This window comes from Euprymna scolopes, chromosome 15 (genome assembly GCF_053919585.1).
Source record: "Euprymna scolopes isolate OS-2025 chromosome 15, ASM5391958v1, whole genome shotgun sequence".
Taxonomy (NCBI): Eukaryota; Metazoa; Mollusca; class Cephalopoda; order Sepiida; family Sepiolidae; genus Euprymna; species Euprymna scolopes.
In genome coordinates this window covers 72,088,989-72,116,438 of record NC_136496.1, presented here as the reverse complement: position 1 = coordinate 72,116,438, position 27,450 = coordinate 72,088,989, and the positions used below count along the sequence as shown (strand labels likewise).

General features: G+C 32.2%; 2 protein-coding genes across 4 annotated transcripts in view; one reads left to right on the top strand and one right to left on the bottom strand.

Annotated features, from left to right (window-relative positions):
• The window catches only part of LOC145293897 (NEDD8-activating enzyme E1 catalytic subunit-like), a 195,708-nt gene that overhangs the window by 98,774 nt on the left and 69,484 nt on the right, over nt 1-27,450 (top strand). For all 3 annotated transcript variants that reach the window (XM_080140674.1, XM_080140673.1, XM_080140672.1), the window contains exons 3-4: nt 7,777-7,857; nt 25,248-25,330. In XM_080140674.1, coding sequence (XP_079996800.1) covers nt 7,777-7,857; nt 25,248-25,330 — 164 coding nt within the window. The remainder of the gene's footprint in view (nt 1-7,776; nt 7,858-25,247; nt 25,331-27,450) is intronic.
• Nucleotides 17,827-20,858, bottom strand: LOC145294238 (uncharacterized). The gene is made up of 2 exons (XM_080141342.1): nt 19,290-20,858; nt 17,827-19,168 (listed from the first exon to the last, which is right to left on the bottom strand). Exon 1 carries the CDS (start codon nt 19,946-19,948, stop codon nt 19,352-19,354), a length of 597 nt encoding a protein of 198 aa, XP_079997468.1. The 5' UTR covers nt 19,949-20,858; the 3' UTR covers nt 17,827-19,168; nt 19,290-19,351.

The window sequence follows — 27,450 nt, the reverse complement described above, 5'->3', positions numbered from 1 at the left end:
TTTGCCCCATAATGCTTTTTCACGGTGTTCAACTCAAATATACATGCGTTAAGGCTTAAAACTGCACCGTTGTCCATTTACACTGGGATTCAGCATCCTCAGGGGCTCAAAAGAGGTCAAAAATGCCCCAAAATGGGCAAAAATGACACTTTTTGCCCCATAGCATTTGATCCATCCATTAGATTCTCCTGAAATTTGGCCAAAATGTGTGGAGGCCATTGTTCTTAATATAAATTCAGTATGGGTGACCCTGGCAAAATTTTGGTTCGCATCCATCTGGGACTTTTAGAGCTAAAAATACATGCCTTTTTGGAGCTCTTTTTTCATATTAGTCAAAAACTTGATATGTATGTATATATAGTGGTTTTCCATGGTGTTGAATTCAAATATGCATGTTTTAAGGCGTGAAACTGCATCATTTGTCCATTTTTCACTAGGATTCAGCATTCCCAGGAGCTCAAAAGGGGTTACAAATGCCCGAAAATTGCAAAAAATGACACTTTTTATCCCATAATTTTTGCCCCATCCATTAGATTTTTCTGAAACTTGGTGAAAATGTGAAGGCGACGTTGGCTCTTCACACTTCACATTCATCATTTCTTCACTATTTTTTTTTTTTTTTTTTTTTTTTTTTTTTTTTTTTGTGGCGTCATCTCGCATGCAGCACCAGAGGGGGACCATGCATGCGCAGCTTCTTATGTTTTAGAATCCTTTGAGATGAGGCTTCATAATTTGTGTATTCATTTTTTTTGCAGACTGTTATCCTCATTTTCATAATTGTTGTTGTTTCACGTTTCGGCCAACTTATCCTCTGGCCTTCAAGTTGTTAATCGCGACTGGATAGGAATGTTGAGTCTTGTAACTGTATTCCCAGTAATTACTGCCTCTCATAGTTGTTGTTGTCTCACCACGTTTTGGCTAACTAATCCTCAGGCCTGCTTTGGGTAGGATTGAAACCGCTATCTTCAGACAATGCTCATCTGGAACGACTTCTATCCACAGCACCACAGGCATGTCAAAATTAGTATTATAAAGACACTCGTGAAAAACACAATCTTATTTTCTTTCATAATATCTTCTATTAGTTCTTGGATTAAGAAGAATACGCCCCCCCCCCCCCGAAAAACATAAAAACATAATACTTGTGTGTGTTGTGTGTAATTCCACTATTGTTTTTCTCATCAAGTTTTAAAGATGATTATTTTGGAAAATCATTAGAGAATATAAATCTCCTGCAATATGAAAAGATGTTTTCTTTGTTTTCTGCATCCACTGGTATTTTAAAGTAGAAAATTATTTGCTAGTTAGATGGCTCACTTTTTTTTTTTTTTTTTTTTTTTTTTTTTTTCAGAATAAACTAAGTATTATTTATTGTTGTTTTATGATACAACTAAAGTTATAACCTTTAAACATATATATTAGCAAGCTACCAAAATACACTTGAATATGATAATTTATACTGGTTTCATATTATAGAGCAATCCTCTATTGATTATTATATTGTACCCAATATATAGTAGTTGTTTTAGGAGTAATTAAACAAATATTGGATGCCATCAGCTAGAATCCAAACCAAAACATTTAGCTCTCTAGCGATATTTACTACTATATGACCTAAGGACACATAGATATAAAGACTTTAAAAATTAACACACTTAAACGTATAAATGTATATTTGTGCATGTGTGGAGGAAACAAATTAAGTTTATTTACACCTACCAAGTTCCAATTTTTCAATTTTGGTCTCTTAGTATTTTTTCTGGCTAGAAACCAAATCGAATTTGTTCCACAGGTTCAAATACTCCTTATATCAGGTTTCAAGTCTGTAGACCAAAAATTGACAGTAGCTTGGTAGAGGCTATTCCACAGACACAAATATATATATATATATATACACACACACACTAGCAAACTGCCATGTATTGCCCAGTCATACAGATTTTGTATTTATTACTATAGAGCCAATACTTTATTGATTATTATATGGTACCTAATATATAATAGTGATTTCAAAAGTTAAAAAAAAAAAGACTTTGGTGACATTAACTAGAATCAAAATCAAAATCTAGTTCTCCAGCCTTAACTATTACTGTCTGTCCTAAATCCCTCTACATTCTAAAACTTTAAAACATATCATTAATTAATAATATAAATGTATATTTGCGCATGCATAGAAATAACACGTTTATGCCTGCCAAATTCGAATTTTTTCAATTTTAACACCTTAACAGCTATTTATTTTTTGGTTTTTAATGGCTAAAAATCAAATCAAATTTGTTCCACAGATCCAAATCTCCTATATATCAATTTTAATGTCTGTAGAACAAAGAATTGACTGGAGTTTGGGAGAATCTGTTCCTCACACACACACATTTGTATACCTGGGCAGTATTCTTTCATTTATATAGGTCTGGTTGAATATCAGCACTAAGCTCTTCTTTTGTATCCATTTTTTTTTTTTTTTTTTTTTTTTTCTCAATATGGCAGGTTAACTTTTTTGCGTTTTTAGTGAGAGAATAGAGAAATTTGCCAAATGTCTATCCATCCTCGAGCTATTGCTCATTCGAACCAAAAAACCTAATATCAACTACCAGACCATGTTTGGGATTGGGGACGCCGTACTCTCCAATGAACATTCATTATACCAGATTACCTGAAGATGACCCATGTAGATTGAAAACGTCAGTACGTTGGACAAATTTCTCTACTCTCACTGAAAACACGAGAAAATTAGTCCACCATATTGAAATAAATATTTTTTTCTATGCGTACTTGAATAAAATTTACTGACAATGAAATAAAAAAAAAAAAATAACAAAATAAAAAGCTCCATTTTCTTCTTGGTCAAATAACACAACAAATAAGAATTTTTTTCTTTTGAACAGAAAAAATATTTGAAAACCCAAACAATTTATTGTATCAAAATGTATCAATATATAATTGTCAAAACATTTATTGAAAAATCTGCATAAGAAAATATAATTTTAATAAAACAATTTTGTAATGAAAGCAACATTGGATTATTTTCATTTCATTTTCAAGTTTCTGGTCTGGTCTTTAAGTTTGCTGGATGCAGACAATTTCTTAGTGGTGATTTGGCCAGGGTATTCTGGTTGTCACATTTACCAATAGATGTTAACAATCGATCAAAAATGTTATGCTGTACGAGTATTTGGTTTAATTTTCGATTTTTGAGTGATTAAGCAAGAATGGGCCGGAAATGAGTATCATTTTACATTAATTTTGTGTGCAAAACAGTTTTCCTATGCAAAATTAAAAAATATTTTTTTCTTTTCACCACGTAATTTAAGAATGTAGAATCCCATTTTGGGAAATTGATTTAGCTGAAGGTATATCTGCTGCACTATTATTATTAGTAGTTGTATCTGTAATTTGTTTCTCTTTTACAGTAACACAAATCAATCTAATCTATAAAATGTGTATAATTGGAGACAAAAATATTAACATTTTTTTTTTTTCAGAGTGAAGGTACAGAATAGTTAACAGAAATCCCTCCTGTTAAGAAATCTTTTCTAAATATTACATTATGTAAAAACGCATTCTTGACATGGGACCGCCTTAATTATTCTCCCCCTACACTATTTACTTATTTTGCATACCAATTGTTGGGTAATTATTTTTGGAACACCAGTACGCCAGATTTCAATCCGCCATTTTGGTTCACCAAAAAGTATGCCAAAATGTACGCCAGTGCACCAAATTTTATTCCATCATAAAAACAAATTTCTACGAAAAAAATATTTTTTTTCATTACCACGTTCATTATTTTTCAAAATCCAACAACGGTTTGGTTCTAGAATAAAACAAAATGAACTTTTTTGATAAAACTCTGTATGGCGTACTGGAAAAATATTTTTTCTAATGAATAACATTTATTTTTACATTTCTCTTGCCAATAAACATACAACTGTATATGAAAAACATGTTTATTATTTAAAAAAAAAAATCTAATTCCTGCAATGAAGTTGATGTTTTTGATTCTAAAACCAGCTTAACTTTTTGATAAATCCATGTGCTGGTACGGGGGTCACTAATTAATAGGAGAGGCAAGTGACCAGGCTATAGGTAGAAATCTTTCTTTAATAAAAATAAAGAAAATACAACAACAATAAATAGCAATCAACTCTGACACAATGTTTGTATATTAAAATAATTTTTTCTTTAACCAAAGTAGCTTTGTGGAATATTGATTAGGTTTTTTTCATTATTTGTCATGAAATTAAATACAATTAAAAGCATTTTGAATATGTTGAGCAGGATCTTTATTATTCCTAATATTCATAAATGACATCCCTGATAAAATTGTCTCTGAGATGGGTATATTTGCTGATGACACCACACTCTATAACAGGCACAAGGGGAAAACAAATGAATGCATATCTAACGAAATGGCAGAAACACTAAAGACCTCCAATCTGTGGTTGAATGGGAACAAAAATAGATGGTCATATTCAATGCTGCCAAGACTAAACTTGTTTCCTTCAATAATTACAAGAAACCTTCTCAACCATCAATAGCTATGGCTAAATATACATTACCTGAAAGTACTTTGTTCAAACTCCTCGGCTTAGCGTTCACAGGGAATATTAGTTGGAACAGACACAACGAGAGCATTGCCAGGGCCGCTGCGAGGAAGGTGGGCTCTTTCTTCTGTGCTAGAAAGTTACGTACACCTGAAAGTATCCTGTACCTCTACAAGGCCACCATTCGCCCATGTATGAAGTATTGTTGTCACATTAGGGCTGGTGCATCTGCTACTAGTCTCTCACTCCTGGACAGGGTTCAAGAGTTGCCAACATGATAGGTCCTGAACTGTCATCTAAGCTTCAACCTCTGTCCCATCAAGAAAATGTTGCATCCCTCTGCCTGTTCTACAAGTATTTTAATGGTAGATGTTCCGCCAAATCACAAGTCCTTGTACCCCCTCGACGTAAATACTCTGACAAACCCAACAAGCAGCCATAAATGTAAGCAGGCCTTCTACTCTAATAGTTTCTTCCCCAGAACTGCTACTTTCAAACATCTTTCTGGGTTCCTGCTTTCCCAACTGTATCGACATGCAGAAGGTCAAGTGTAATGTAAACAGACCTCTTGCAGCTTAACTCCCTACATAGTATCCCTGCAACTTATGTCCCCGATAATAGCACCCTATATCAAAGTGGCACTGTACCTTGTTTGGGGTGAAAATAGAATAATGAGAGTAAATGTGGCATTGTGGTGACTTCTGAAGTGAAAATAGACAAATTGTGTCTCAGATGTAGCACTGACTCTCCAAGCCCAATTTAATTTGTTTTTATTAGTTTTTATGGTAAGCAAAATAAATATTCTAGAGTTCACTTGCTTATTCAATATCACAGATTTTAAAAAGCTTTTCACACCTATTTGATAAATGGCCATATGGTCCCTATTAGAGACTTCACACTTTAATATCAAAAGATTTAAAATGCTTGGATTTTGATCTTAGTATTTTCTGATTCCCACATTCTGTGAAATATTTCATGTTTTCTTATATTTGTTTGGTTTTGGCACAAGTGAAAAATATAAAATCACATGTAATTGCTTTATTTTTGTATTACAACCCAGACTTAGGGTTAATAGTAGGAATGGAGCGTGGCTTTTAGGACTTTTAACAATCACATATTTTATGCTAAAGTTTAATTTGGAGTATTAAGATTTAAAACAAATAAAGTTGGTTACATATCCTTAAAACATTGTCTGGTTAACAAGGTGTGATTTATTTTGCATTAAAGTTACACACAAAACTTATTGTTTGGTGTTTTATTGTACTTTTACCATTAAATTTTTCAAACTGTTTACATATAATCACCCAAAAATTGAAAATCATGTTTTTCTTTTTTAGAGGTATTGCAATATAGGTTGGATTTTTTAAAATAATAAACATGGTTTTTCATATGTAATTTTATGTTTATTGGTGAGATAAATGGATAAAAATTTTTGTAAAAATAAATTTTATTCATTTTTATTCTTTAGAAAAAATATTTTACCAGTACGCCATAGTTTTATCAAAAAAGTTCATTTTGTTTTAGAAGCAAAATATCAACTTCAGCTCCATTACTAGTTAAAAATTGATAAACATGTTTTTTTTTATGCAATTTTATGTTTAATCACTAGATAAAAATGTACAAATTTCTTCTGTAGAAATTTTTTTATGACTGAATAAAATTTGGCAGATTGAAATCTGGCATCCCAAAAAAGAATTACCGATTATTTTACGTTAAATGTATATTTCAAACTTATCTTCCACTCTAAATACTAAAATGATGATTTCTTTCAGTAAAGTTTTGAAAGGGTTTCACACGTTTATAAAAGTAATATTTCTTTTTGGAATAATGATTTAGCTAAGTGCTAATCTAAAAATTTGTCATTATTATTATTTATATTAAAAATGGTTTTCTAAATAGTAACATTATTTAGAAATTCATTCGTATCAATAGTAGGGGCATTGTTAAATATTTTTTCTTACATCATTTTCTCATTTTGCCTACCAATCGTCGACTGTTTTCAACTGTTTATGAAAACTTTCAAGTAGCATGTTGTACACTAACGACGAAATGATACACTATGGCTTTGTTTTAAAATTAGAATAAATCTTTTGTTGTCTTACAATTTTTAATCAATTATAAGGAAAACATATTCCTCAAAAACTCTGACCTTGATCTAGGGGAGACTAAAACTTGCTGCTATGGTTTCAAATGATCTGAAATAACAGCAAGGGGAGACTTGATTCCAAATATTTCTCATGTTATATCTCCCCTCTTTGGTTTTCATACATAAAGTAAATTTCAGTGTATATGTATAAGGATTATTTCATACTGGAAATATTCATAATCGTACCCTGTCTCCAAACGAGGAGACGTGAAAAATATTTGGGATAGTCCCCCCTTGCTATTATTTCAGATCATTTGAAACTATAGCATCAAGTTTTAGTCTCGCCTCCATCAATGTCAGAGGTTTTCGGGAAATATATATTTATTATGTCTGCCCTTAAGAACAGTTCTTATCGTTGAGCATTGTACATTGAAATGAATAAAGTCTGTCACTTAGCCCACATGCATAGATCATATTAAAATCGCTTGATCACTCTAGACATACTTGAATGACATTTACACTTCAAGAATGTTAATTTAAACTTAATTCTCTCCGTGGTTAATGCCAGCCCAGGTGTATGGTACTTGCTAATAGTCAAAGATGACTTCATGGCTGCGTTTGAATCCCTCAATTGGTGGTAATCGTGACTATGCACTGATGATTCCCAAAAGGATAAAGCACTAGTGTCTGTAGGTATTAAAAATAATTATAGTAATAATTATACATGCACATGCACACACACATAAAAGCATTTTTTTTTTTCTTTTTTGTCCTTGCATATGACATAAAATTGCATCTGGTAATGAGGTTCCACTTTTGTAAGTGTGGTGTAACTCTTTTGCTAACCTTATTCTCAACAAATCCAGTGTGACTTGAAGTGATAGTATGTGTCAGTTCCATCGTTTGGTTAAATAGAATCTCTTCTAGGTATGTGAAAGCATAAATATATATCATGAATAAATGGAGATATAACACACTTGATGCAATTAAACCGTTCATTAAAATGGCTGGTTTTGACATTAATAAACCAAAAAGTATTAATAGATTTTAAAACAAACAAATTTTTTTTTTTAATGTTTCAATTCATAATTTGAAAATATATATGGTGAATGAATATACAAATGTTCCTTTTAATATTTTCTTTAGACATTGAATTTCATGCAAGAATCATTACGAATCCTGGTGGTTGGCGCAGGCGGTCTTGGCTGTGAACTGCTGAAAGATTTGGTAAGTGACTTATTTATTTATTTTTTCATATTAATCTAAATTTTTTTGTTTTTTGCATGACTGATGTCTATTTGTGTATCTTGCTGTTGAAATTGTTTTATTGTGATGTGGTTTTCTGGTGTTAGAAAGAACCAAGGATCCTCCACTTTAGAGCAATGAGTATTTATTTATATATAAATGAATATAAATCCATTCTGTCACATTAATTTGAAAATAAAGCCAAAAACAAAAAAAAAATGTCCATTTCTAGTCACCAGTCATTTCAAGTGGTAGTGGGGAAAAAAGAAACAGCAAGTCAGACAACTCTCACCACCTGAAATGAATTTGTAAAATCGTCTGCTCTACATAAAATCAATATTTTTATTTTTTTTTCCTTACGTCATCAGAAAATAATGTATAAAGTTAAATTACTGAAACATTATGATTTTATATGACCATTACTGGCGAAGCAGAATGATTTTAATTTTTTTCTGTCAGTAGATCCTTTGAAATAGGAAGGCCATTTATTTACTTAATCTACACTTAAAAAATTATTTTTCAAAAAAAAAATTATGCTGAATTATGTTTTTGAGTTAAGAAATCTGCTTGAATTTAGAGACTGTTGAATTAAATCTTTTCTGTATGGAAACATTAGTTTTGTCTGTTGGATCATCTATTGAACCCAGGAAACAATGGTCCTGGATATGAATTTAAGACCTCCAATAGTGAGGCCTCATTTGAGGGCTATGGGTAATTTGGAGTTGTCCATTGCTCTTGGGTTCACTTTAGCCCGGAGTGATAATACCTGTTAGGGCAGCTGGTGTTATCAAATCAGGCTGTCTGAAGATACTGGCTTTTTGACTTAAGATGCACCAAACATTGATTTTATTGTTTCTTTTTTCCCTTTCCTCTCATGTTTTGCAAATCAAAAGCAAAAACTTTTTTTTTTTCTACAAAACAATAAAACCAAACATTATCTCCATATATAATAAAATGACTACAGAAATTCCCCTCTGGATCAAAGTATCGTAGGTTTACAACAGATGCCACATACAAATTCAATACATCTAGGCTAATATGTAACTTTCAAACACCATTTAAGACACATTTAGTTGTGATATTAAAATGCTACATTGTATCCTACGAGCAACACCATCACAATTGCAACATCGTTAGAGGAAGGAGTTCCTATTTTCCTCTATAAATATTTAGAACTACCACTGCTACCAGTTGTCACTGGAACGAATTCTACATGTTCTATGGATTCTGTTATTACACCAATCGTAACTGGCTATTACATACATAGACCTAACATACTCTTTCTGATTCATGAATAATAAAGGCTCCCTCGCAAAAGTCTGTTTGTTCTCATTGGCTGAGCTCCGAAAATTCTCATTCTGGAATCAAATCCTATTAAACAAATGCTTACTCACATTAAAATATAGCTCTATAGTTCTATTTCTGCTTTATGTAGATAAAAGCTTTTTACATCAAGAGGGCAATTGATTTTATTGTCTGGTTGCTTTGTTATTAGGATTTGTAATGATACTTGTGTGGATTTAACACTATATTTACTAGTTCACTAAGCGTTGTTCTTAGGGAATATATTAGAGTAGTAATTTGTGACATAATAAATTGGAGAGGAGAATAAGGTTTATGTATTTTAATAGTTCTTTATAAATAACCAGGTTTGTAGTCTCCAATAATTTTGGGAAGTTCATAATTACTGATTTGTGCATTTTGACAATGTTGAGTCTATTCATGGTTTGGTGGGGTTACTGTTGACTTTTTTGTTTTTAGTTTTGTGTGGGCATCGAGAATCGTTTTAAGCTTGGTGTGATAGTTGGATTTATTGAGTGCTACAAATATGCATGTTTTGTCCGCCTTTTTATGATATTAGGGTAGTTATGGATATTAGCAGCTTTTTTTTAGATTGGGAGTTAATATTTAATTGTTGCTTTTTGTGTCAAATTTTTATAACTTCTGCTTTTAAGTTGATCACATAAGCCTGGGTGTGTAGTTATATTATTTTATGTTTTTAGTTTTGTATAGGGATTCTTTTTTTTTGTTGCTTAACTGATTGAAAAGATGGCATTTAGGTCCAATGTTTATAAATTATTCTGCTGTTCTGTAAATTGGTCAGATTAATGTGTTGTGTGTGGTTGGGTTATAGGATAGGTAATTTGTATAGTTTGATTTTTTTTTTTTTTTTATTGTAATCTGATGAGTGTTCTGCAAGTCAGTGTTAAAGCTCAGTATTTTTCTTCAGTAATATGGTCCTTTAGCATATTTTTGAGTACATTAAGTACCACGTGTGTTTCCGAATTAATTCTTCTTTCCCCAATGGTAATTTGCCTTACTGAATAGTGGTATCATGTTGCACTACAGGACTATGTAATTTGAACTGTGTGTGTGTGTATATATATATATATATATATATGAGAAAGAAAATTAAAACTGTAAGTTGAACTTTACAATCAAAATTTATTGTTCGACTGAATACTCTAAAAAACAATTTACAAAGTCCTTATTCCGCAAAGCTTATAAAAATGCTATTATTATTCTCATCAGAGGACATAAAGAAATCAGCAAATTATATTTGTAGCAATGCTAGAATTTGCTAGTTAAGGCATTAAGTGAAACCACAATTTATTGTAGATATAAATTGCCAAATAAAAAAAAAATGAAAAAATATTGGATATGCAAAAAAAAAAACTAATATAAAATTTATTAGTTTTTATATATATCCAATATTTTTTCATTTTTTTTATTGGGCAATTTATAACTACAATAAATTGGGGTTTTCACTTAATGCCTTAACTAGCAAATTCTAACATTGCTACAAATATAATTTGTTGATTTCTTTATGTCCTCTGATGAGAAGAATAAGAATAGTATTCTTTGAAACTCTGCAGAATAAGGACTTTGTAAATTGTTTTTTGGAGTATTCAGTCGAACAATAAATTTTGATTGTAAAGTTCAACTTAGTTTTAATTTTCTTTCTCTGATAATAAGCTCTACTCTCTATTGTGTATTGAGCTTTTTTAATTCGGTTGGGATTACATTTTCTATATATAAATACTGTTATTTATATTAGTTTGAAGTTTATCATTGCGTATATCAGGTAAACACTACATCCCTTTGTTTTCATTAATATATATATACTAGCGGGGGGTACCCGGCGTTGCCTGGATGTTTGGAGGTGTGTGTGTGTGGTTTTGGGTAAATCAAAACTCCGGGGAGGGGGGGGGGGTAAAATAAAAAAAAGTTTTAGTAGGTGAGTATGAGGATCGAACCCGAACCCTTGAGGTGAAGTTGGAAATTAAAGTGTGAAAAAAAAGCGTGTGACGTTAACCATTGGCCCACCGCGAGATACTAACGGAAACACGTTTGAATTTATTTAATTACTTAGATTTGGCAGGTGCACATTTTAATGACTTAATGAGGTCAACTTTGACTGCGGGATAGTATTTCATTTACTGCGGCAACGCTTTTTTTTTTTTTTCCCAAGATGTTGGTGGGGGTGATCAGCTCCCCTTGTCCAAATTGAATAGCAATTGTTTGATATAAGGAAAATATTTCCACATTGATCAAAATCTGATTGCTTTCGGACATTTCCGCCGATAGACGGAAAATACTGCCAGAATTAATGTCGCTTTTATTATAGGAAAAAGACTAATCCACATGCGCCGAGCGACAAATGTTGAATATTTATCTTCCCGAAATCGAGCAAATTAAATAGACAGGTGAGCTCCGTTGTTAATTCGGAGATATTATAATTTCTATGTGATATAAAAAGTTTAAGTTGTGAGCCGACCGACCGCTTCTCTGAAAAAAGCCTTTCTTGGACATACACAAAAAGCGAACATATATACACACATTTTCACTTTTATATATATATATATATATATATATATATATATATATAAGGGCGCTATGTTGCGAGTGATTTCTTTTTCTTTTTTTTTCCAAGTGGTGACTGGAAATAATAAAACGCTTATCTTTTGCCGATTTTTTTCCAATCTTCTAAAACTCATTACAGAGTGACAAATGTTTTTTCAACCTTTATTTTTTTTTTAATAAACGAGCAAAGTCAAATTATTTCGACAAAGTCTTTGATAGAACATACTACTTTATTTTATTTTTTTTGTAGTGTCTAGTCTCAAGATAAAATTGGTTATAAATTTACAAAATATTAATACCTGATAGAAATTCATGTTCAATGAATACTTAAATGCTTCCTTTACATGAATTTACCATTTCCACAAATTTTTAAATAAAATCAATTTTTTTATAAGACCCACCTAAAAAAAGGCGGGAGGTGGAGATATTTGTTTAAACAGTGTTAAATGTGAAGATAACTAGCTTTTGTTTAAAAAAAAAAAAAAAAAAAAGCTTGTTTCGAGACAAAAATAAAAATTGCCTTGGTCTAATAGAATTTCTTTTCTAATCCAGGACAGAAGAGATGAAGTGTAGTATCGGAACAGATACAACAAAAGTAGAAGTTAAATGTTTCATATACGTAAATATAATATTTTAAAGCGAATAATCCTGATTTTCTTTTTTTTCTTTCTGCAAATGAACTATAACATTTTCTTTTATTAAATAAAATTAGCGTACTTACATATTTTTTTATATTATAAAATTGAAATTGAAGACCTTTATTTTTAACTTTCTTTATTAAATTCAGAAAAATTAATTCTTCAATATAAACGAAATGTATATATTTTATAAGCAGATAAACATTTTACATTTGATTAATCAAACACCTTAAAACTGAAGCGAAACTAATCACTATTACATGGTATCAGTTTGAAAAATTTTGATGGTCAGCTTTTTTGAAAGTATGGAAGCGTCAATAAACAAATATCATTGCAAAAGCTTAAAAATTATACATTATACCAATTAATGGTTGCGGTTAAGGGCTTCTGTAATTAAAAAAAAAATTTTTTTGCTAATTAGTTAAATGAATATCGTGTTATATTTAAGCTAATTTTTTAATTAAAATATTCAGCTGATGAAGCAAATGAATATTTTTTCTTTGAACTTGGCATAATAAAAAAAACTTTGAAAAAAAAAAAAGAATTTTAATTTAGACACCTCTTTTTACAGATAACTATATCCATACAATTTTTTTAAGCAAAAATTTTGACAGAAATTTAAAAACTTTATTTTAAAAATACTAACTCCACAGGTAATTTTACTCATGGCAAGAATTTATTTTTAAGAAAAATAAATTTGTCATTTTATTAATTTCTTTCAAATTGCTATAAACTCCAATCATTAACTTTGTTTTTGTCAACTATTTTAATACAGGGTGACCCCCCCAAAAAACGGGGCCAACTCTAATTAGGGCCCCATTTCTTAGTGTTTTGTCTGAATGAAATGAAACTTTGGTCATAACTAGTTTATTATATTCAAAACATCACACCAAAACACTAGGGTCTGTGGCCGTTTCTCCGTTCACTGTAAAATGCTCAGAAAAACAATTGAATGTCCTGTTTTTTTTTTTTGGGGGGGGAGTCACCCTGTATGGGGGTTAAAGTTCAAGAAAAATGTTTCTTTAGTAAATAATTTTTTTGTTTTATCTGAAAGAGCCTAAAATTTCACATTCAATGTGAAAAAATTAAAAACATTGAATGAATTTTGATAAATTCTTAAAGTTTAAAGAAATGTTTAATTTTAAAAGCTAATGCATTTCATTACGTGAATATAAACATCATGTGCACAAACTTTTATGCACTGGTTTGGAAAAATAAAGAAATTAAATTTTTTATTTTTTTATTTTTTATTTTTTTAATAGTTTCTTTTAGAAATATATTCAGTAAATAAAATCAGCCACCCACTCTAAAAAAAAAAAAAAATGAAAATTAGGAGTTGTGTACATTTTGTTCACTTTTATGTTTAATTCATCTTTCTAAGCACGCGCAAAACTTTTATCTTGAAAGAAACATTGCAACAAAGAAAACAATATTAAAACTCTTGACAAAATTGAAAACACTATCAATAATTTTCCCCCACGCTTTATCTGTGCCTAAACCTAAATGTAGATTCCATGAACAAAGTTTCTTTCTTAGAATTGCACACCTGTGGAACTCTCTTCCGTTTACCTTCTTTCCAGCTGACTACAATATGGTTGTCTTCAAGTCTAATGTAAACAAGTTCTTGATGAGCCGTTCCCCTGAAGTAATCCAATTTACCAAATTTACACTTCTAACGGTTACTATGATATTGTCCTTTTGACCACTGTACACTCTTTAACCCTTATCCTCGAGTGGCCATTGGGCCTTGATAAGTGTTGATTACTTTGTAAAAAAAAAAAAAAAAAAGACTCAAAAGAATACCTCAAATGATAAAAATAGTAAAGATGATATACAAAACGAAAGTAAGCTATCCATTGAACAAGAATTCTGACAAGTTTCTCAAGTTTTGCCTGGCTTCGATAAGATAGAGAAAAAAATGCAATGTATTGTAATTTGTCGTCTGGCTGGTTCAACTTGGCTAGAAAAACTGATTTTGTAGATGGTAGTACTAAATTTAAATATGAAGACGTCGTTGCACATATTAAAAATTTTCAACATGGCAAGTGCCGCAACTTTATCATAATAAAGCAAACGATCAATTGAAAATTTACATTTCCAAAAATTTTCTCAAGGTAGAAATCAAATCAAACAAAAAGGATTTGATGGATTTGAAAGTTAAATTTAACACAATTTATTTTATAGGGAAGGAAAAAAAATGGGCTTTATAAAACCCAAGCCTCTACTCTTACTTCAATACAAAAAAGGGCTACCTGTGACGCCTGCATACAGTAACAATGTTAGGTGTGGTGAAATAATGTCCACTATTGCAAGCATGATCAGAAATGAGATATTGGAGTCTTTGACTCTTATGTGTCGGTTATGATTGGTACAACTGACAGCTCTGTCAGGAAATGAAGCATTTTATCTGGGAACAGTGTTGAAGGGCAAAGCAGAAAATAAACTTGTTGAAGTTATTAAACATGGCCATGTTAAAGGCATTATCTCTGTTACTAAATTTGCTCTTTCAGTGAAGATGAAATGTCATCGAGAATTGTTGGATTTTATGCAGACGGAACAAATATGAATATGGGGCAGAAATGATGTATCGCTGTTAAGGCAAGAAACTCCCCATCTCATAGACTTTCACTGTTAGTCCTATTGAAGCTACAAAAACAGATTTCTATTATGCAGTCTGTCAGTGACTGTCTGTGTAATATGAAAGACTTAACACTTCAGTCCAAAGTGCAAGAGAGAACTAAAGATCATTGGAGAAGAACTAGAAGAAAGAATTACCAGTGCTAGTGAAGAGTACCAGATGGGTTCTCCATGTAGACAGGGAAATGAATTTTTCTCTAAGAAAGATGGTAATTTGGCTAAGGATCATGGTCAATATGCCGCAGTCTACACTTTTACGGAAAGTATTGCAGCAACATCATAAAATACAGACATTGCTGATAAAGCTAAGAAAATATACAAGCAATTGAAGGATCTTGTATTTATTGTATTTTGCCATTTTCTACTGAATCTATTTAGTGAGCTAGCTTTGCTCAGTTTAAAACTACAGGTTAACAATCTGATTCTTAATGCAGCAATTAAGAATTGTATAGAAACTGTTTCAAGTATGAAGGACGAAAACATTCCTGGGGTGGGGGGGGGGATGTATGAAAAGTTTATACTGTGTATTGAAGGACAACAGTCTGAAAATTTGCAGGGTAATCCCAAGTTTCAAGAAGTTGATATGACCGGAAGTCCTGTTTGTGAAGCCAAAGAAAAACTAAATAAGCATGTTGAGTCTACAGTTGACATTACAATCAAAGAACTGGGGTCAAAGTTTCAAAATCTGTTGGAAATAAACAAGTGTACATGCTCAAGGTGTAGTGAAAAGCTTCATTAAGGTGTTCAATCATGACAAATAGCCAGGATACAAAAAGGAACTTTTCCATTTTTGGAAATCATGAAATGGGCATTAATTTGGAAAACCTCTTGTGGCTGCAGAATGCAATATGCAAGTTATTCAGGCGGAATGGAGACATGAAATTCTTTGTTGCAAATACTTTCAGGGATGAGCTTTATTCTGATTTATGGCAAATCCTATTGACCAAGGACCCATACTTGACTGACTTCAGCAATGTACTTAATCTTGTGAGAATAGTACTCAATCTTCCAACCAGCTCCGCAGTGTGAGAGAGCCTTTTCTACGTAGAAGAGAATAAAGAGTGATGTATAGAGCAGCTTAGCTGTACATAGACTGTCAGACATAATCTTTCTTCTGAAGTTCCAGATCTGGCTGAATTCAACCCGGAGCAATCCATTGGGGATAAGTATATGGCAAACGGTAGTATAAGGATTGCTGGAGGGCCTGGCCAGCTAACATTGTGCCTAGGATCAAAAGTGTTAGGAGAAAGCAGTATAGTTTGAAAACAAAGATTTATTCACAAGTTATTGATGTGATAATTCAAATTGAACAAGTTTAAAGCGGAACTGGAAATGGAATAAAATGATAAATACAATTCAATTTTATGCAAATGGAGTTATAAATTTTAAAAGATAAAATTTCAGTTTGAAACGGAGAGAAATTTAATTTCACTAATACAAAGACACTATTTGTTTGTCAGACCATTTGGACTTCTCCATTTCCACTTTATAATCTTAGATAAGCATTACTATAGTTAATGTTGCGAATATTTCTGCATGACATTTACCAAGATGTGACGTTTACCAACATGACATGAAATTGAAAATAAGGTAAAAGACTGTTACAATAACTGCAAATCATGACGGAATATTTATCAGGTAACGGTTGAAGTGAATATATTGTTTTTGGCGTTGTTGTTGTTTCAAATTGGAGCTGATGAGATCTTCAAACTTTCATTTGTCAGTTGACTGAATTATCCTGAGCAATATTTGCCAGGTAAATGTAAACAGTTCTACAGTCTGTAAACACACTGTTTTTATGATCTTAAATAGCAAAGAAATAAAAATCAACCTTGGCATTTTAATTTAAAAAAAAAATTTTTTTTCAGTGCAAATGAAATGCATTTATTCCTGGTTCCTCCAAAACACATTCTATTAATTTCATTTTTATTGCGGACTATTATTCTCATCTTTTTTTGACTGTTTCACGACGTTTCGGCCAACTATTCCTCTGGCCTTCGTCATGTGGTAACCGCGACTGATAGGAACTCTGAATCTCCTGACTGCATTCACTGCAATTACTGTCTTCCATAGTTGTAGTCTCACCACGTTTTGGCCAAGTAAGCATCTGGCTGGCTTTGAGTAGGATTGAAACTGCTATCTTCAGACAATTCTCACCTGGAACCATAGAGATTCAACGTCTCTATCAACTGCTGTGTCTGAAGATAGCGGTTTCAATCCTACCCAAAGCCGGCCAGAGGCATACTTGGCTAAAACATGGTGAGACAACTACGGAAGGCAGTGAATGCAGTCAGGAGATTCAGAGTTCCTATCCGTCACTGTTACCACCTGACGTAGGCCAGAGGAATAGTTTTTCTCACCCTCTACTTTCACATGTTCATCTTGCCCGGTCCGCAGCTTACTTCTCTCTTCAATCACGTTTATTTTTCTTTCCTTTTCTTGTGATACAAGCTCGCGCACACTTGCTATGTTGCATACATGCTCTTAACGACTGCTGTTGCTAATATTTTCACTAGCCAGCTATCTTTTGGCTGCTGCTGATGTTCTCATGCGTTCATGTTTTTGAAATTTCTGAATTTCCTCCCATAAATTTCGTCTGTATCTTAGAGAATTAGAAAATAAAACTTCACCTGGATTGTTTTCGTAATATTAGAGTGAAATAACGTTGCATAGGCTTGGCTAGTGAATGGAAATATTTAGCTGTCAAAGGTAAATTTGTCCATAGAGCTATATATATATATATTCCATGTTAAAAATATCCAAAAGTAAAAACTATTGTATTTAACAAGGTTGTTGATATTGCTCAATAAAAGAGCAAGATATTATTTTATTCAATTTGGCTAAACAAACTTACCATTGGTCGTGACAATAAATCTACTGTTTCAATCTAAAGATTTCTTCAGTCAACTATAGCTTCCAGTCTTTATCGAGGCAAGTCTTTTAATGGAAAAGTGGATATAAAAGATAAGAACACATAAACAAATTAATATTTCTTTTCTTTTATTAATAGAAACTTTGTCAGAACTTTTCTTTTCCTTAACTTTTTTCAGTTTAAATGGATACGACTCCCATTACTTAGCCCTAAAATATCTTGGAAAGAAATCATTGATTTTAAGATTCACACATTAAACTTGAACAATACATATACATTAAAAACAAAGTATAAACAAATTTAGCTTCGTCATAATTTTCAAAAAATTGTAATTAAAAATGAATTAATTTTTTCCTACTTAACTATTATGAGTTGGTTTGTACTAACCTGGGTGCCCGGCGTTGCCCGGGTGTTTGAAGGTGTGTATTGAGAGAAGAAAAAAGTGGTAGTAGGCAGGCAAGCTTGAACCCATACTGCGAAGAAGAATGTGAAAAAAAAGTGACGTCTTTGCTGCTGCATTCATCGCCAAACCGGAAGTGGCAAAGATTTAAATTAAGTCTAGTCAATCGAAAAGAGGGGAAGACTTTCGAAAATATCTGCGAAAAAAGAGCACAGTGGGTTTAATTGGGGCCCAAGCGGACATTTACCTATGTATACCGATAATATAAATGGTTATGCTTTTTTAGCTCTGGGAATTCATTTTTGACATCAAATAGGATGGTATACCATGGTAGGATGTTGGAAAGCTGATATTCAACATAAAAATCGTTCTTTTTAAGAGTTCACGGACAAAAACATAAATTTGCTGACAGACAAAATTTAGGCATTTACGGACAAACTTTAAATGCCTGTATCTTTAAAACTATTCAAACTAAGAAAGGAAATAAGACCTCTACTTGATACTGCATGAAACAAGCTTTTCAAATATTCAGTTAGAATGAGAAAATGCACTCCTAAAAGGTTACACAATGAAAAAATTAATTCAAGGTATCAGATAACTCAACCTGCATCATCATCATCAAAAAGCACAACAAAGACTCATATTCACTGTTGCAACCATGAATTGCAGTTTTAAGCTGCACAAAACTTCTAATGCTGTGACCTAATGACTTGTGATGTCTGCAGTTTAAACATTCTCTTGTCTTCATAACAATGGGATCACTCTCGTCCCAGTCTGTTAATACAATCTGATAGTTTATCTTTTAAGACTTGTTTATCCGATTCTGACATAGGAACTTATTTGCCTCAATGCCAGATTCTGTATAGTTGAGCAAACCAGAGTCTGTTAATACAATCTGATAGATTGTCAAATTGGTTTGTCTTTCGAGACTTGTTTATCCGATACTTACATAGCAACTTATTTGCCTCAATGCCAGATTCTGTATAGTTGAACAGACTAATACTGCCATTTTCTGCAATTAACTCAGCACTGTGCCCTAAAACAACATGAGCACTTGGAGTGATATCAATCCATGGTATTGAACCAACATGTAGCATGACAAAATTCTTTGAAGACGTCAATTTTCACCCTCCTATCTGAGTTAATGATGGTTAAAATGACAACCATGGGCAGTACCAGTTGATCAATCTTGGCTCTTAATTCACTACTATCGATTTCTTGGGTGAGCAGTTTTTGGTTGGATCTCGTTGAGGTTGTGGAATGCGGACAACTGAAGTGATGCAAACAATTGGGCAGACATAAGTTGCACTGGAGGCAATGGTACTTCACTCCACTGTATGGAGTTGCAAGTTTTTCTACTGTTGGCCTCCGCTCCTTCTTAAATTTCAACAGTTTGTCATATGATGGAAGAACATCAGCTCCAGCATCTTTTAGGAATAAACGATTGTCTGTGTAAATCCATTTGGTCATTTTGCCACTCTCGTAGATGGCAGATGCAACCTCCAATGAAACGTGTCGGTCTTGGATGGATTCATTGCGTCGGATAGAGTATCCCATTTTAGCAACCTCTTTGTTTTGAAGGTATTTGTTCGTCAGACTGAAGGCAAACATTTTGGTTGGGGAAGTATTCTGTACTCGAGCAGCAGCTTTGGTCGAATCCATATAGTCTCTCAGTCGTTGGCATTGTTGACGGTCACTGACTCCTTCAGAGGACCCTTTGCCTTCGGTACATAGGTGTGATGTTGGAGCACTACCTTATCAAATGACCTGAATGAACTGAGCACTGAACGATTCTTGTTTTATTGCTGCTGAAAGTCTTTGAACACAACTTTATCACTAGGTGGGACCTTTAGCTTGGATGAGACCTGTTTTATAACGTCTGGCTCTTTGTCGAATCAAGATCTTTTGCAGTTCTTGAAAATCTCAATGAGAGCAATGTTTGTCATGTCATTCATTATGATTGTGTATTGAAAAGAAATAAAATGCGAGAAAATAAAATAAAATGCAGGATGTTGAAAAATTAAAAATGAGAAAAATGGAAATATGCAATTATAATGGATAAATTTTGAAAAAATCAAGAATTTTTCTGGTTTGCTGCCAATTTTTAACTGAAAATAGCTTAAAAAAGAGTACAAATCAGGATTTTCCAGAAAACAGTGCAGTTTCATGTTTTTTTTTTATGCCAGATTTGGATACTGCGCTCCAAAAAACATAGGAAAAGTGGTCTGGATAATGAAATTTGAGTAAGAATGACAAGAATTATCTGGATTTATGGTTTAAACAGTCATTGTGGGTTGTCCAAAATTATGGAAAAATGGGCAAGTTCAAATTTTTTCAGTATGTTAGAATTAAAATGGTTCCAGAGAGCGAATTTTTTCACCCAGTTAGATTATGATAGCTTTCTATGTCTAGATTCTTATTTGTGAAGCATGAGGAATTTCATCTCAGGGCTTTTTTGCAATCTTTCGTTAAAATATACCGGCCAGGGGCAAATTTTGGGCTTTTTTTAATGGAAAAAAAATGCTTATTTTTATGATAAATTTTGTGAAAAAAAAAAAAAAAATCCAAAAAACCAGATTAAAGACTTGTTCATATGTTCCATTTTTTATAATGAAGTAAATTTAGGGAATCTGGAATTATCCTTGGGGCTTATAGAACATATTTAGGGGTTTCTGGAAGAAATTTTGACCAATTCTTCAAGTGTACCCAAATTTACTCCTTGGTAAAATCACTGTTGTCGCAATTTTACAAAAATTTGAAATTTGTGAACTTCAAACAGGCATATCTTGAGAAATAATTGGAGTTAGAAGACAAATGAGCCCATTTTTTGCAACCTCAGACTGAGCTATTCAAATATACAGGTTTCATAATGATTTGAGGAAGTTGCTAAAAATCCATATGTTCGCTTGCCAGCCCACTGTGAAATAATCCCTTCCTGTAGAAAAGTGCCCAGTTGAGGGTGAAGGAATTAATGTTTTTACCAATTTTTTTATATTGTCTGAAGGGTTGAGCTTCAAAACAATACAATTTCATGAAAATCTGTCACCTCTGTCAAGTTTTAGACAGACATACAAACAAGGTATTTAGACAGACAGGCGAGATTTATATTATAGATTACAATATTTCAGCGAATGCTATTTCTTTTTCCAATACAAGCTCTAGTTTATGGCTGTATTAAGTGTTGAATTTGTACAACTTCCAACCCAATTGCATTAATTTTTATATTCCTTTTGAATTTACTTGCTGCATTCACTTATGATATGCTTTAGCCTTTGGCATCTTTATCTACAGTCTACATGTGTTATTTTTCTGAGTATTATTTATATTGAATTATATGTAGTTATTTCTGTTCCTAAGTTCGACAAGATTCACCTGAAGATGATTGGAGGTTATATCGACTGATATGTTGTGAAAATAACACTCAAGATGAGAACAATAGTCTTAAGAAGCCCAATGATATTAATAATCAATCCTTATCACCAAAATTCAGAAACATAAAACGAAAATGACATTACTGCATCCCGAGCAAAGCTGGGCAGGTACAGAAAACTAATTTTTATTAGTAGTAGGTTGGTCTTTTTCCTCTATGCTAACAATTCTTCACATAAAATGTGATACGATTTGGAGTTGTGAAGTGATTTTTGTTTTTAGTATTAGCAATATTATTATTGGCTCTATAATCCTTTATACACAAATGGACAGCTACTTGCCATGAGAAAGATGCCTTTGGTAAACACTGACTGAGTAATTATAGTGTGTAGGGGAAGGGTAACATGTGTTGTAGAGTATCACTTGGTGTATTGACTATTGTTTGAATGGGGTGTGCATATATTGCTCGTTTTTTCTTTGGTGTTTGTTAAATTAAAACAAATATTTGTTTTCTCTGCTCAAAGAAAGTCACCTGATTTCTAGGATCAGGCAATGATTTTCCTACGCAATGTCTTTTCAACATTGTCGATCAAAATGTCCTCTTCATATTTCCCACGCATCGAAATGCATAATAATGCTGCTATTTACGTTATGTTAGGCCCTGTAGCCTAAGAAGGTGTTAGGGTTATCCCCTTTAGATTCCATCAACAAAGAGACCAAGTTTGAATTCCATCTGCTAATGACCCATTGTTCAGTGGCAAAGAGAAAGGCTACTCTGATCCCCTCAAATATAAACACATGCCTGGATAAACCGGAAGGATGCCAATGAAGCATTAGGAACTACTGTGATTTATAAGCAGGAAACCTGAGTGGGGAGTTGAGCAACAAAATGTTCATATTACATTTAAATTTTTGCATGTTAGTGTAGTCAGGAGTAGAGGGAATTCCAAAAGCAAGCACTCCAAGGAAAGAAGTTATTAGAATAGAAAATCTAGGGGCTTTTGCAGTGAAGAGGTTGGAATTTTGCTGCCAGTCAAGTCCATCTTTATGCCTATTTGTACGCAGCATGAATAACTGAGTTTGGACACCTTGTTCAATAATGTGTAACTTTACAGTGCTGTAAAAGGAAAAAGCAACAAAAAACGTGATGCGATTTAGCTGAAGAATTTTGTTGTTGGTGTTTTTTTTTTATTATTATTGTTTATCATATTATAGAACCAAAGGAAAGAAAAGGACAGAAACTTTTGATGTTACATCTTTCCTACGGCATGACGGCAGCTGTTGACAACGATGTAATGAAACTCGCACACACCACTACCTATTGTATCAACTATTTGCAATGCGTCAGTGAGAGACCCTACAGTTTTCTGTCAAAAAAATTATGGGCCGTCTGGTTGGTTCGAAAATATTTATTGAACATTCCAAACAGCTTAGTCGTGCAACATAACGTTACATGATTTTCAGAATGTAACAAATAAAAAATTCATATCCAACATTATTCATATCCTGTTTTTAATTAGGTTGAATTCTGAACAAGCACCAATAATTCATATGCAACATTATTCCTGTTCATCCATTAATTCAAAGCCAGCTTCTGGCTATGAAGGTGTTAGGAATACAATATGCTGCCAATCCCGGTTGGTTATGATGATTTATATAATTGAAAAATTTAATATTCTGAATATTAACCGTTGTTTATAATTTTAAAATACCCAGAACAAACAAGGCATATTGTTCCTGAGATGTAAGGAGCTACCCTGAATGAGGGTCCAGATTTACAAAGGATATCTGAAGTGAGTTGTGCAGCAAGATGCTTGTTCACATTACATTTCAATGTTGGTACAGTTGAGGAAATGGGGAGCAGTTAGGGAAATGGGGAACAAAGTCAAGTGGTTTGAAAAAAAAAAAAAAGCTATTAAAGTAAAAAGCTTTTCAGCATCTGAGGATTTTTTAAAGTGAAAGGGTAAGAGTTTGCTGTTAGTCGATGTTTTTATGTTGAATAAATACAAGTGCAATAAGTTTGTCAGAGCACATTCCGTCAAAGAACTTATAAAACAAGCACGGGGATGCAACATTGTAGTGATGGGGCAGCAACTTGAGCTTGGTAGACAGTGTTGGACTTATCAGGTTAGAGACTTTTTGGCATCTTGTTCAAGAGGCTAGTAGTTGGTGCACCTTTATAGCAATATAGAATACTGGCAGGTTTGAGAAGTTTTCTATCATGGTAGAGAGACCACTTTTTTTTTTTTTTTTCAACAAACTTAGCAGTGTCTTCTATGTATTCATTTTAATTAATGTTACCTATGAATGTATGGTAAGTGGTAATGATTGAATGTTGAACTCTTGGGAAAGGTGCTATAAGTCGTGACAATCGGTGGTTGGCAAGGTTTTTTGTAATTCTTAAAAGAAAAGAACCTTCATCTTAGCATTAAACCTAATCATTCATTTTTCCCCCTTCCATTCTATCACCACAGGCCAGCTTCCAGCTATGAAAATCTTAGGAATACATCATGCAACAAACCAATTCTGCCAGTTATGATGGTTTGCACAAGTGAATAACTTCATGAATATTCATTGTTTTTTATATTCATGCATTAATTCCAAGCCAACTTCTAGCTATTTAGAGGAGAAAAAAAACACAAGATAGTCAGGGTTTATATGAAATCACTTCAACAATCATTGGGAAAGAATATGCTACAATATTCTAGTTTATTGATGCAACCAGCATAAGTGACCTAAAAGATTAAAGCTATATAATCTTTGTGATAACCATGTGCTACCCTGTTTGACAACATCTCTGCCCCAACGTTGTTTCTGTGGTCTTCTTCTGCTTCTTCTATTCTGACTGTAGTAATCTCTCATATTGGCAGCTGTCAAGGGGGCATGCACAGGTTCAAAAATATAGAAAAAATAAAATAAATCACAAACTGTGTGTGTATGTGTGTGTGTGACACCATTGACCCTCTGAATGCGAAGATCCACATCTATTGTCGGGGCTGTATTCATCAGTCGGTTGATTAATTAATTTCCCCATCTCTTCTGAGCCACAACCTGCTTTCATGGAGTCAAACTTGCAAATGTAATTATCCTTGACCATCGCAAACCCAAAACTGTCTGCAAACTGTACTCAACTGTTGCAAAACTCCTTAAGCTAAGTCTAAGTATATATCCAGTCTTTTTGCTACACACACTGCCACACCTTGATTAACAATTGTATGTTAGCTTCCTTTTGTGTGCATTGGTGAACAACTTCCTATCCATTATTCTACTGATAAACCTATTTTCCCTGTTTTTTTCTTTCTCTCCTACTTCCTAACACTTTAGGGAGGGGAGGTGAATGTTGATAATGTCACATCTCTATCCTTAATGCTAAGTAGATAAATACTTCAGATAGTTTCCACTCTTTGATATACTCAATTTTGATTCTTTGTGCTGATCTGACCTATAACTGTTATTCATTTAATTTTACCTTCACTTCTGAAATCAAAGAATATTTCTCTTCTGAAAGAATTTGGATTTCTTCCAAAGATAAAACACACAATGAAAGAAAATTTGTTTGGGTTTCCTTTGAAAATTCTGTTCTCTTTTGCAGGCACTTTTAGGTGTTGGCAACATCGATGTCATAGACATGGATATTATTGATGTATCAAATCTCAACAGGCAATTTTTATTCCGGTAAGTCCCTCCTTTTTTTGGTCTTTTTTTTTTTTTTTTTGCTATTTCATTACATCTGGGAATAAACCATTACTTTTTGTGTTTTATGTGTGTAATCAGCTCTTTACATTATTAATTGTTTGAACAAAGAAAGAAAGATTAATAATTATGTGTAAAAAAAAAAAAAAAAAAAAAAAAAAAAAAAGTTGTTAAAAAAAAATCAGACATTGTGTTAATCATGTAGTGTAATGATAAGTCCCTTAGGATTAAACAATGATTTTTATACAATGTCTTATTTTTAGAAACCTTTCCAGCAGATCAATTACAAATTTTTCTTTGACTAAGGTCGTAAATATTTTAAAATCTTTTTTTTTTTCTTCATTTATAAACTATAAAAATCATTAATGCTCGTTTATATTAATGATCTTTCAGGTGAAAAAATTACATGTCATATCAAAATTAGTATTATTTATGAAAATTGATCCAATATAAAAATTTATTACAAGTAAAAATAAAATTTATCTAGTTTTATCTTGTTTTAATGTGGAATAGTTGGGCTACCAATTCAGTATGACAAACAAGAGGGATAACTCTTGATTTAAAGTAAGGGTCCACCATCTTTAAATAGGCTTGGGAATGTAATTGTGGTTGATTCTTTTAAAATACTTATAGCACATCATCTACTGGATAATTTTTTGTAATTTTTTAAATTTATAAGAATTTCACCATGACATGTAAGTACATAATGTTTTCACCTGAAATGCGTTGGTTTAAAAGATCATGAATGTAAACAATAAGTCATATAACAAAAAAACGTGATAAATGATGTTTTTATAACAAAAAAAACAAACTTAATATTAAAAATTAAAACTTAGACATTAGTAGACTTTAGCTAACTGAGAAACTTTTTTTTCTTTCTCTATTTTTGAAAGAGTTATACTGAGGAAAAAGGAGATAATCCAAAATTTAATGATTTTAAGACATTTAAAATTTTATTAAAGAAATTTATCTTTTGCAAAAAAAAAAAAAAATTAGCTTTCGAAAAAAAGTGCAAACATTTCAAGATATTTTAAATTTGTCTGTTTATTGCATTTAAATATTTTTTTAAAGAAAGTTATATGAAAAAAAAAAATATACATCCAATCCATTTCATATTCTAAACTGGGTAGTATATTTTATTTATGCATTAAAAACATTTATTTTAAAATTATTCTGAAGTATAAAATATTACTTTATTTGTAAATTAAAATTTATTTTAAAATTATTTTTAAATTCAAAATGTTACTTTTTTTATAAATGAAAAAAATATTTTGAAATATTGTTGCTCATATATTAATTTAAAAAAAATTTAATTCAATAAATATTTCGGTAAGTAATATTTTTTGTTTTGTTACTTTACTGAACTTGTTTTGAATTATGTTAAAATTTTGGATTGTCTACTTTTTTCCCCCTAAATGAGAACAAAAATAAACTTCCAGTTTGCTCAAGTGTACTAGACCCAAAACTAATATTGATCCTAATAAGTGTAATTTTTATAGCTGGTTCAAATAATTGGACGATATTTGTTTGCCAGATTATTGTCTAGGAAAAAAAAAGTTTCATTTTTTATATTTATTCATCAAACTTGAGCCAATGTTTTCATAGCTTAATCTATCAATTTCACTCAATGAATCTAATGACATGAATTAGATCAGCGATACATGATCAAAGCTTGCTAAATCTTGTAACTCCTTCATAATTAGGTATCTACTTATCCCAAGATTTTAAATGCCTTTACACATAAATGAAAATGCAACAGCTTCAGAGTGAATAAAAACTTTGACTATGCAGTGGGTAACTCTTCCTTAGCTAAGGTAATAAAAACTTAACAGTCCTTGTACATTGACATATTCTTAAATCGTCATCTAGTGAGGATCATTGTGGATAATTGTGCTACAGAAACCTGACTCAACATTTGCAGCCAAGTGCCCGAGTGTGAAGGTCACAAACACTTCCCAATCCACCAGATAACCAGAAAGCTCCTCATTGTGCAATCTGATTAGAGAATCCAGTTTCATTCTAGAGAGAGGGAACGTAGCGTGCCATTTTGCGATATTATTATTAAGTATCTCAATACTGAGATACTTGGTGGTATCCCACTC

Excerpts from the sequence above, each read along its gene's own strand:
- LOC145294238 (XM_080141342.1), bottom strand. The coding sequence starts at position 19,948 with ATGGATTCGACCAAAGCTGCTGCTCGAGTACAGAATACTTCCCCAACC.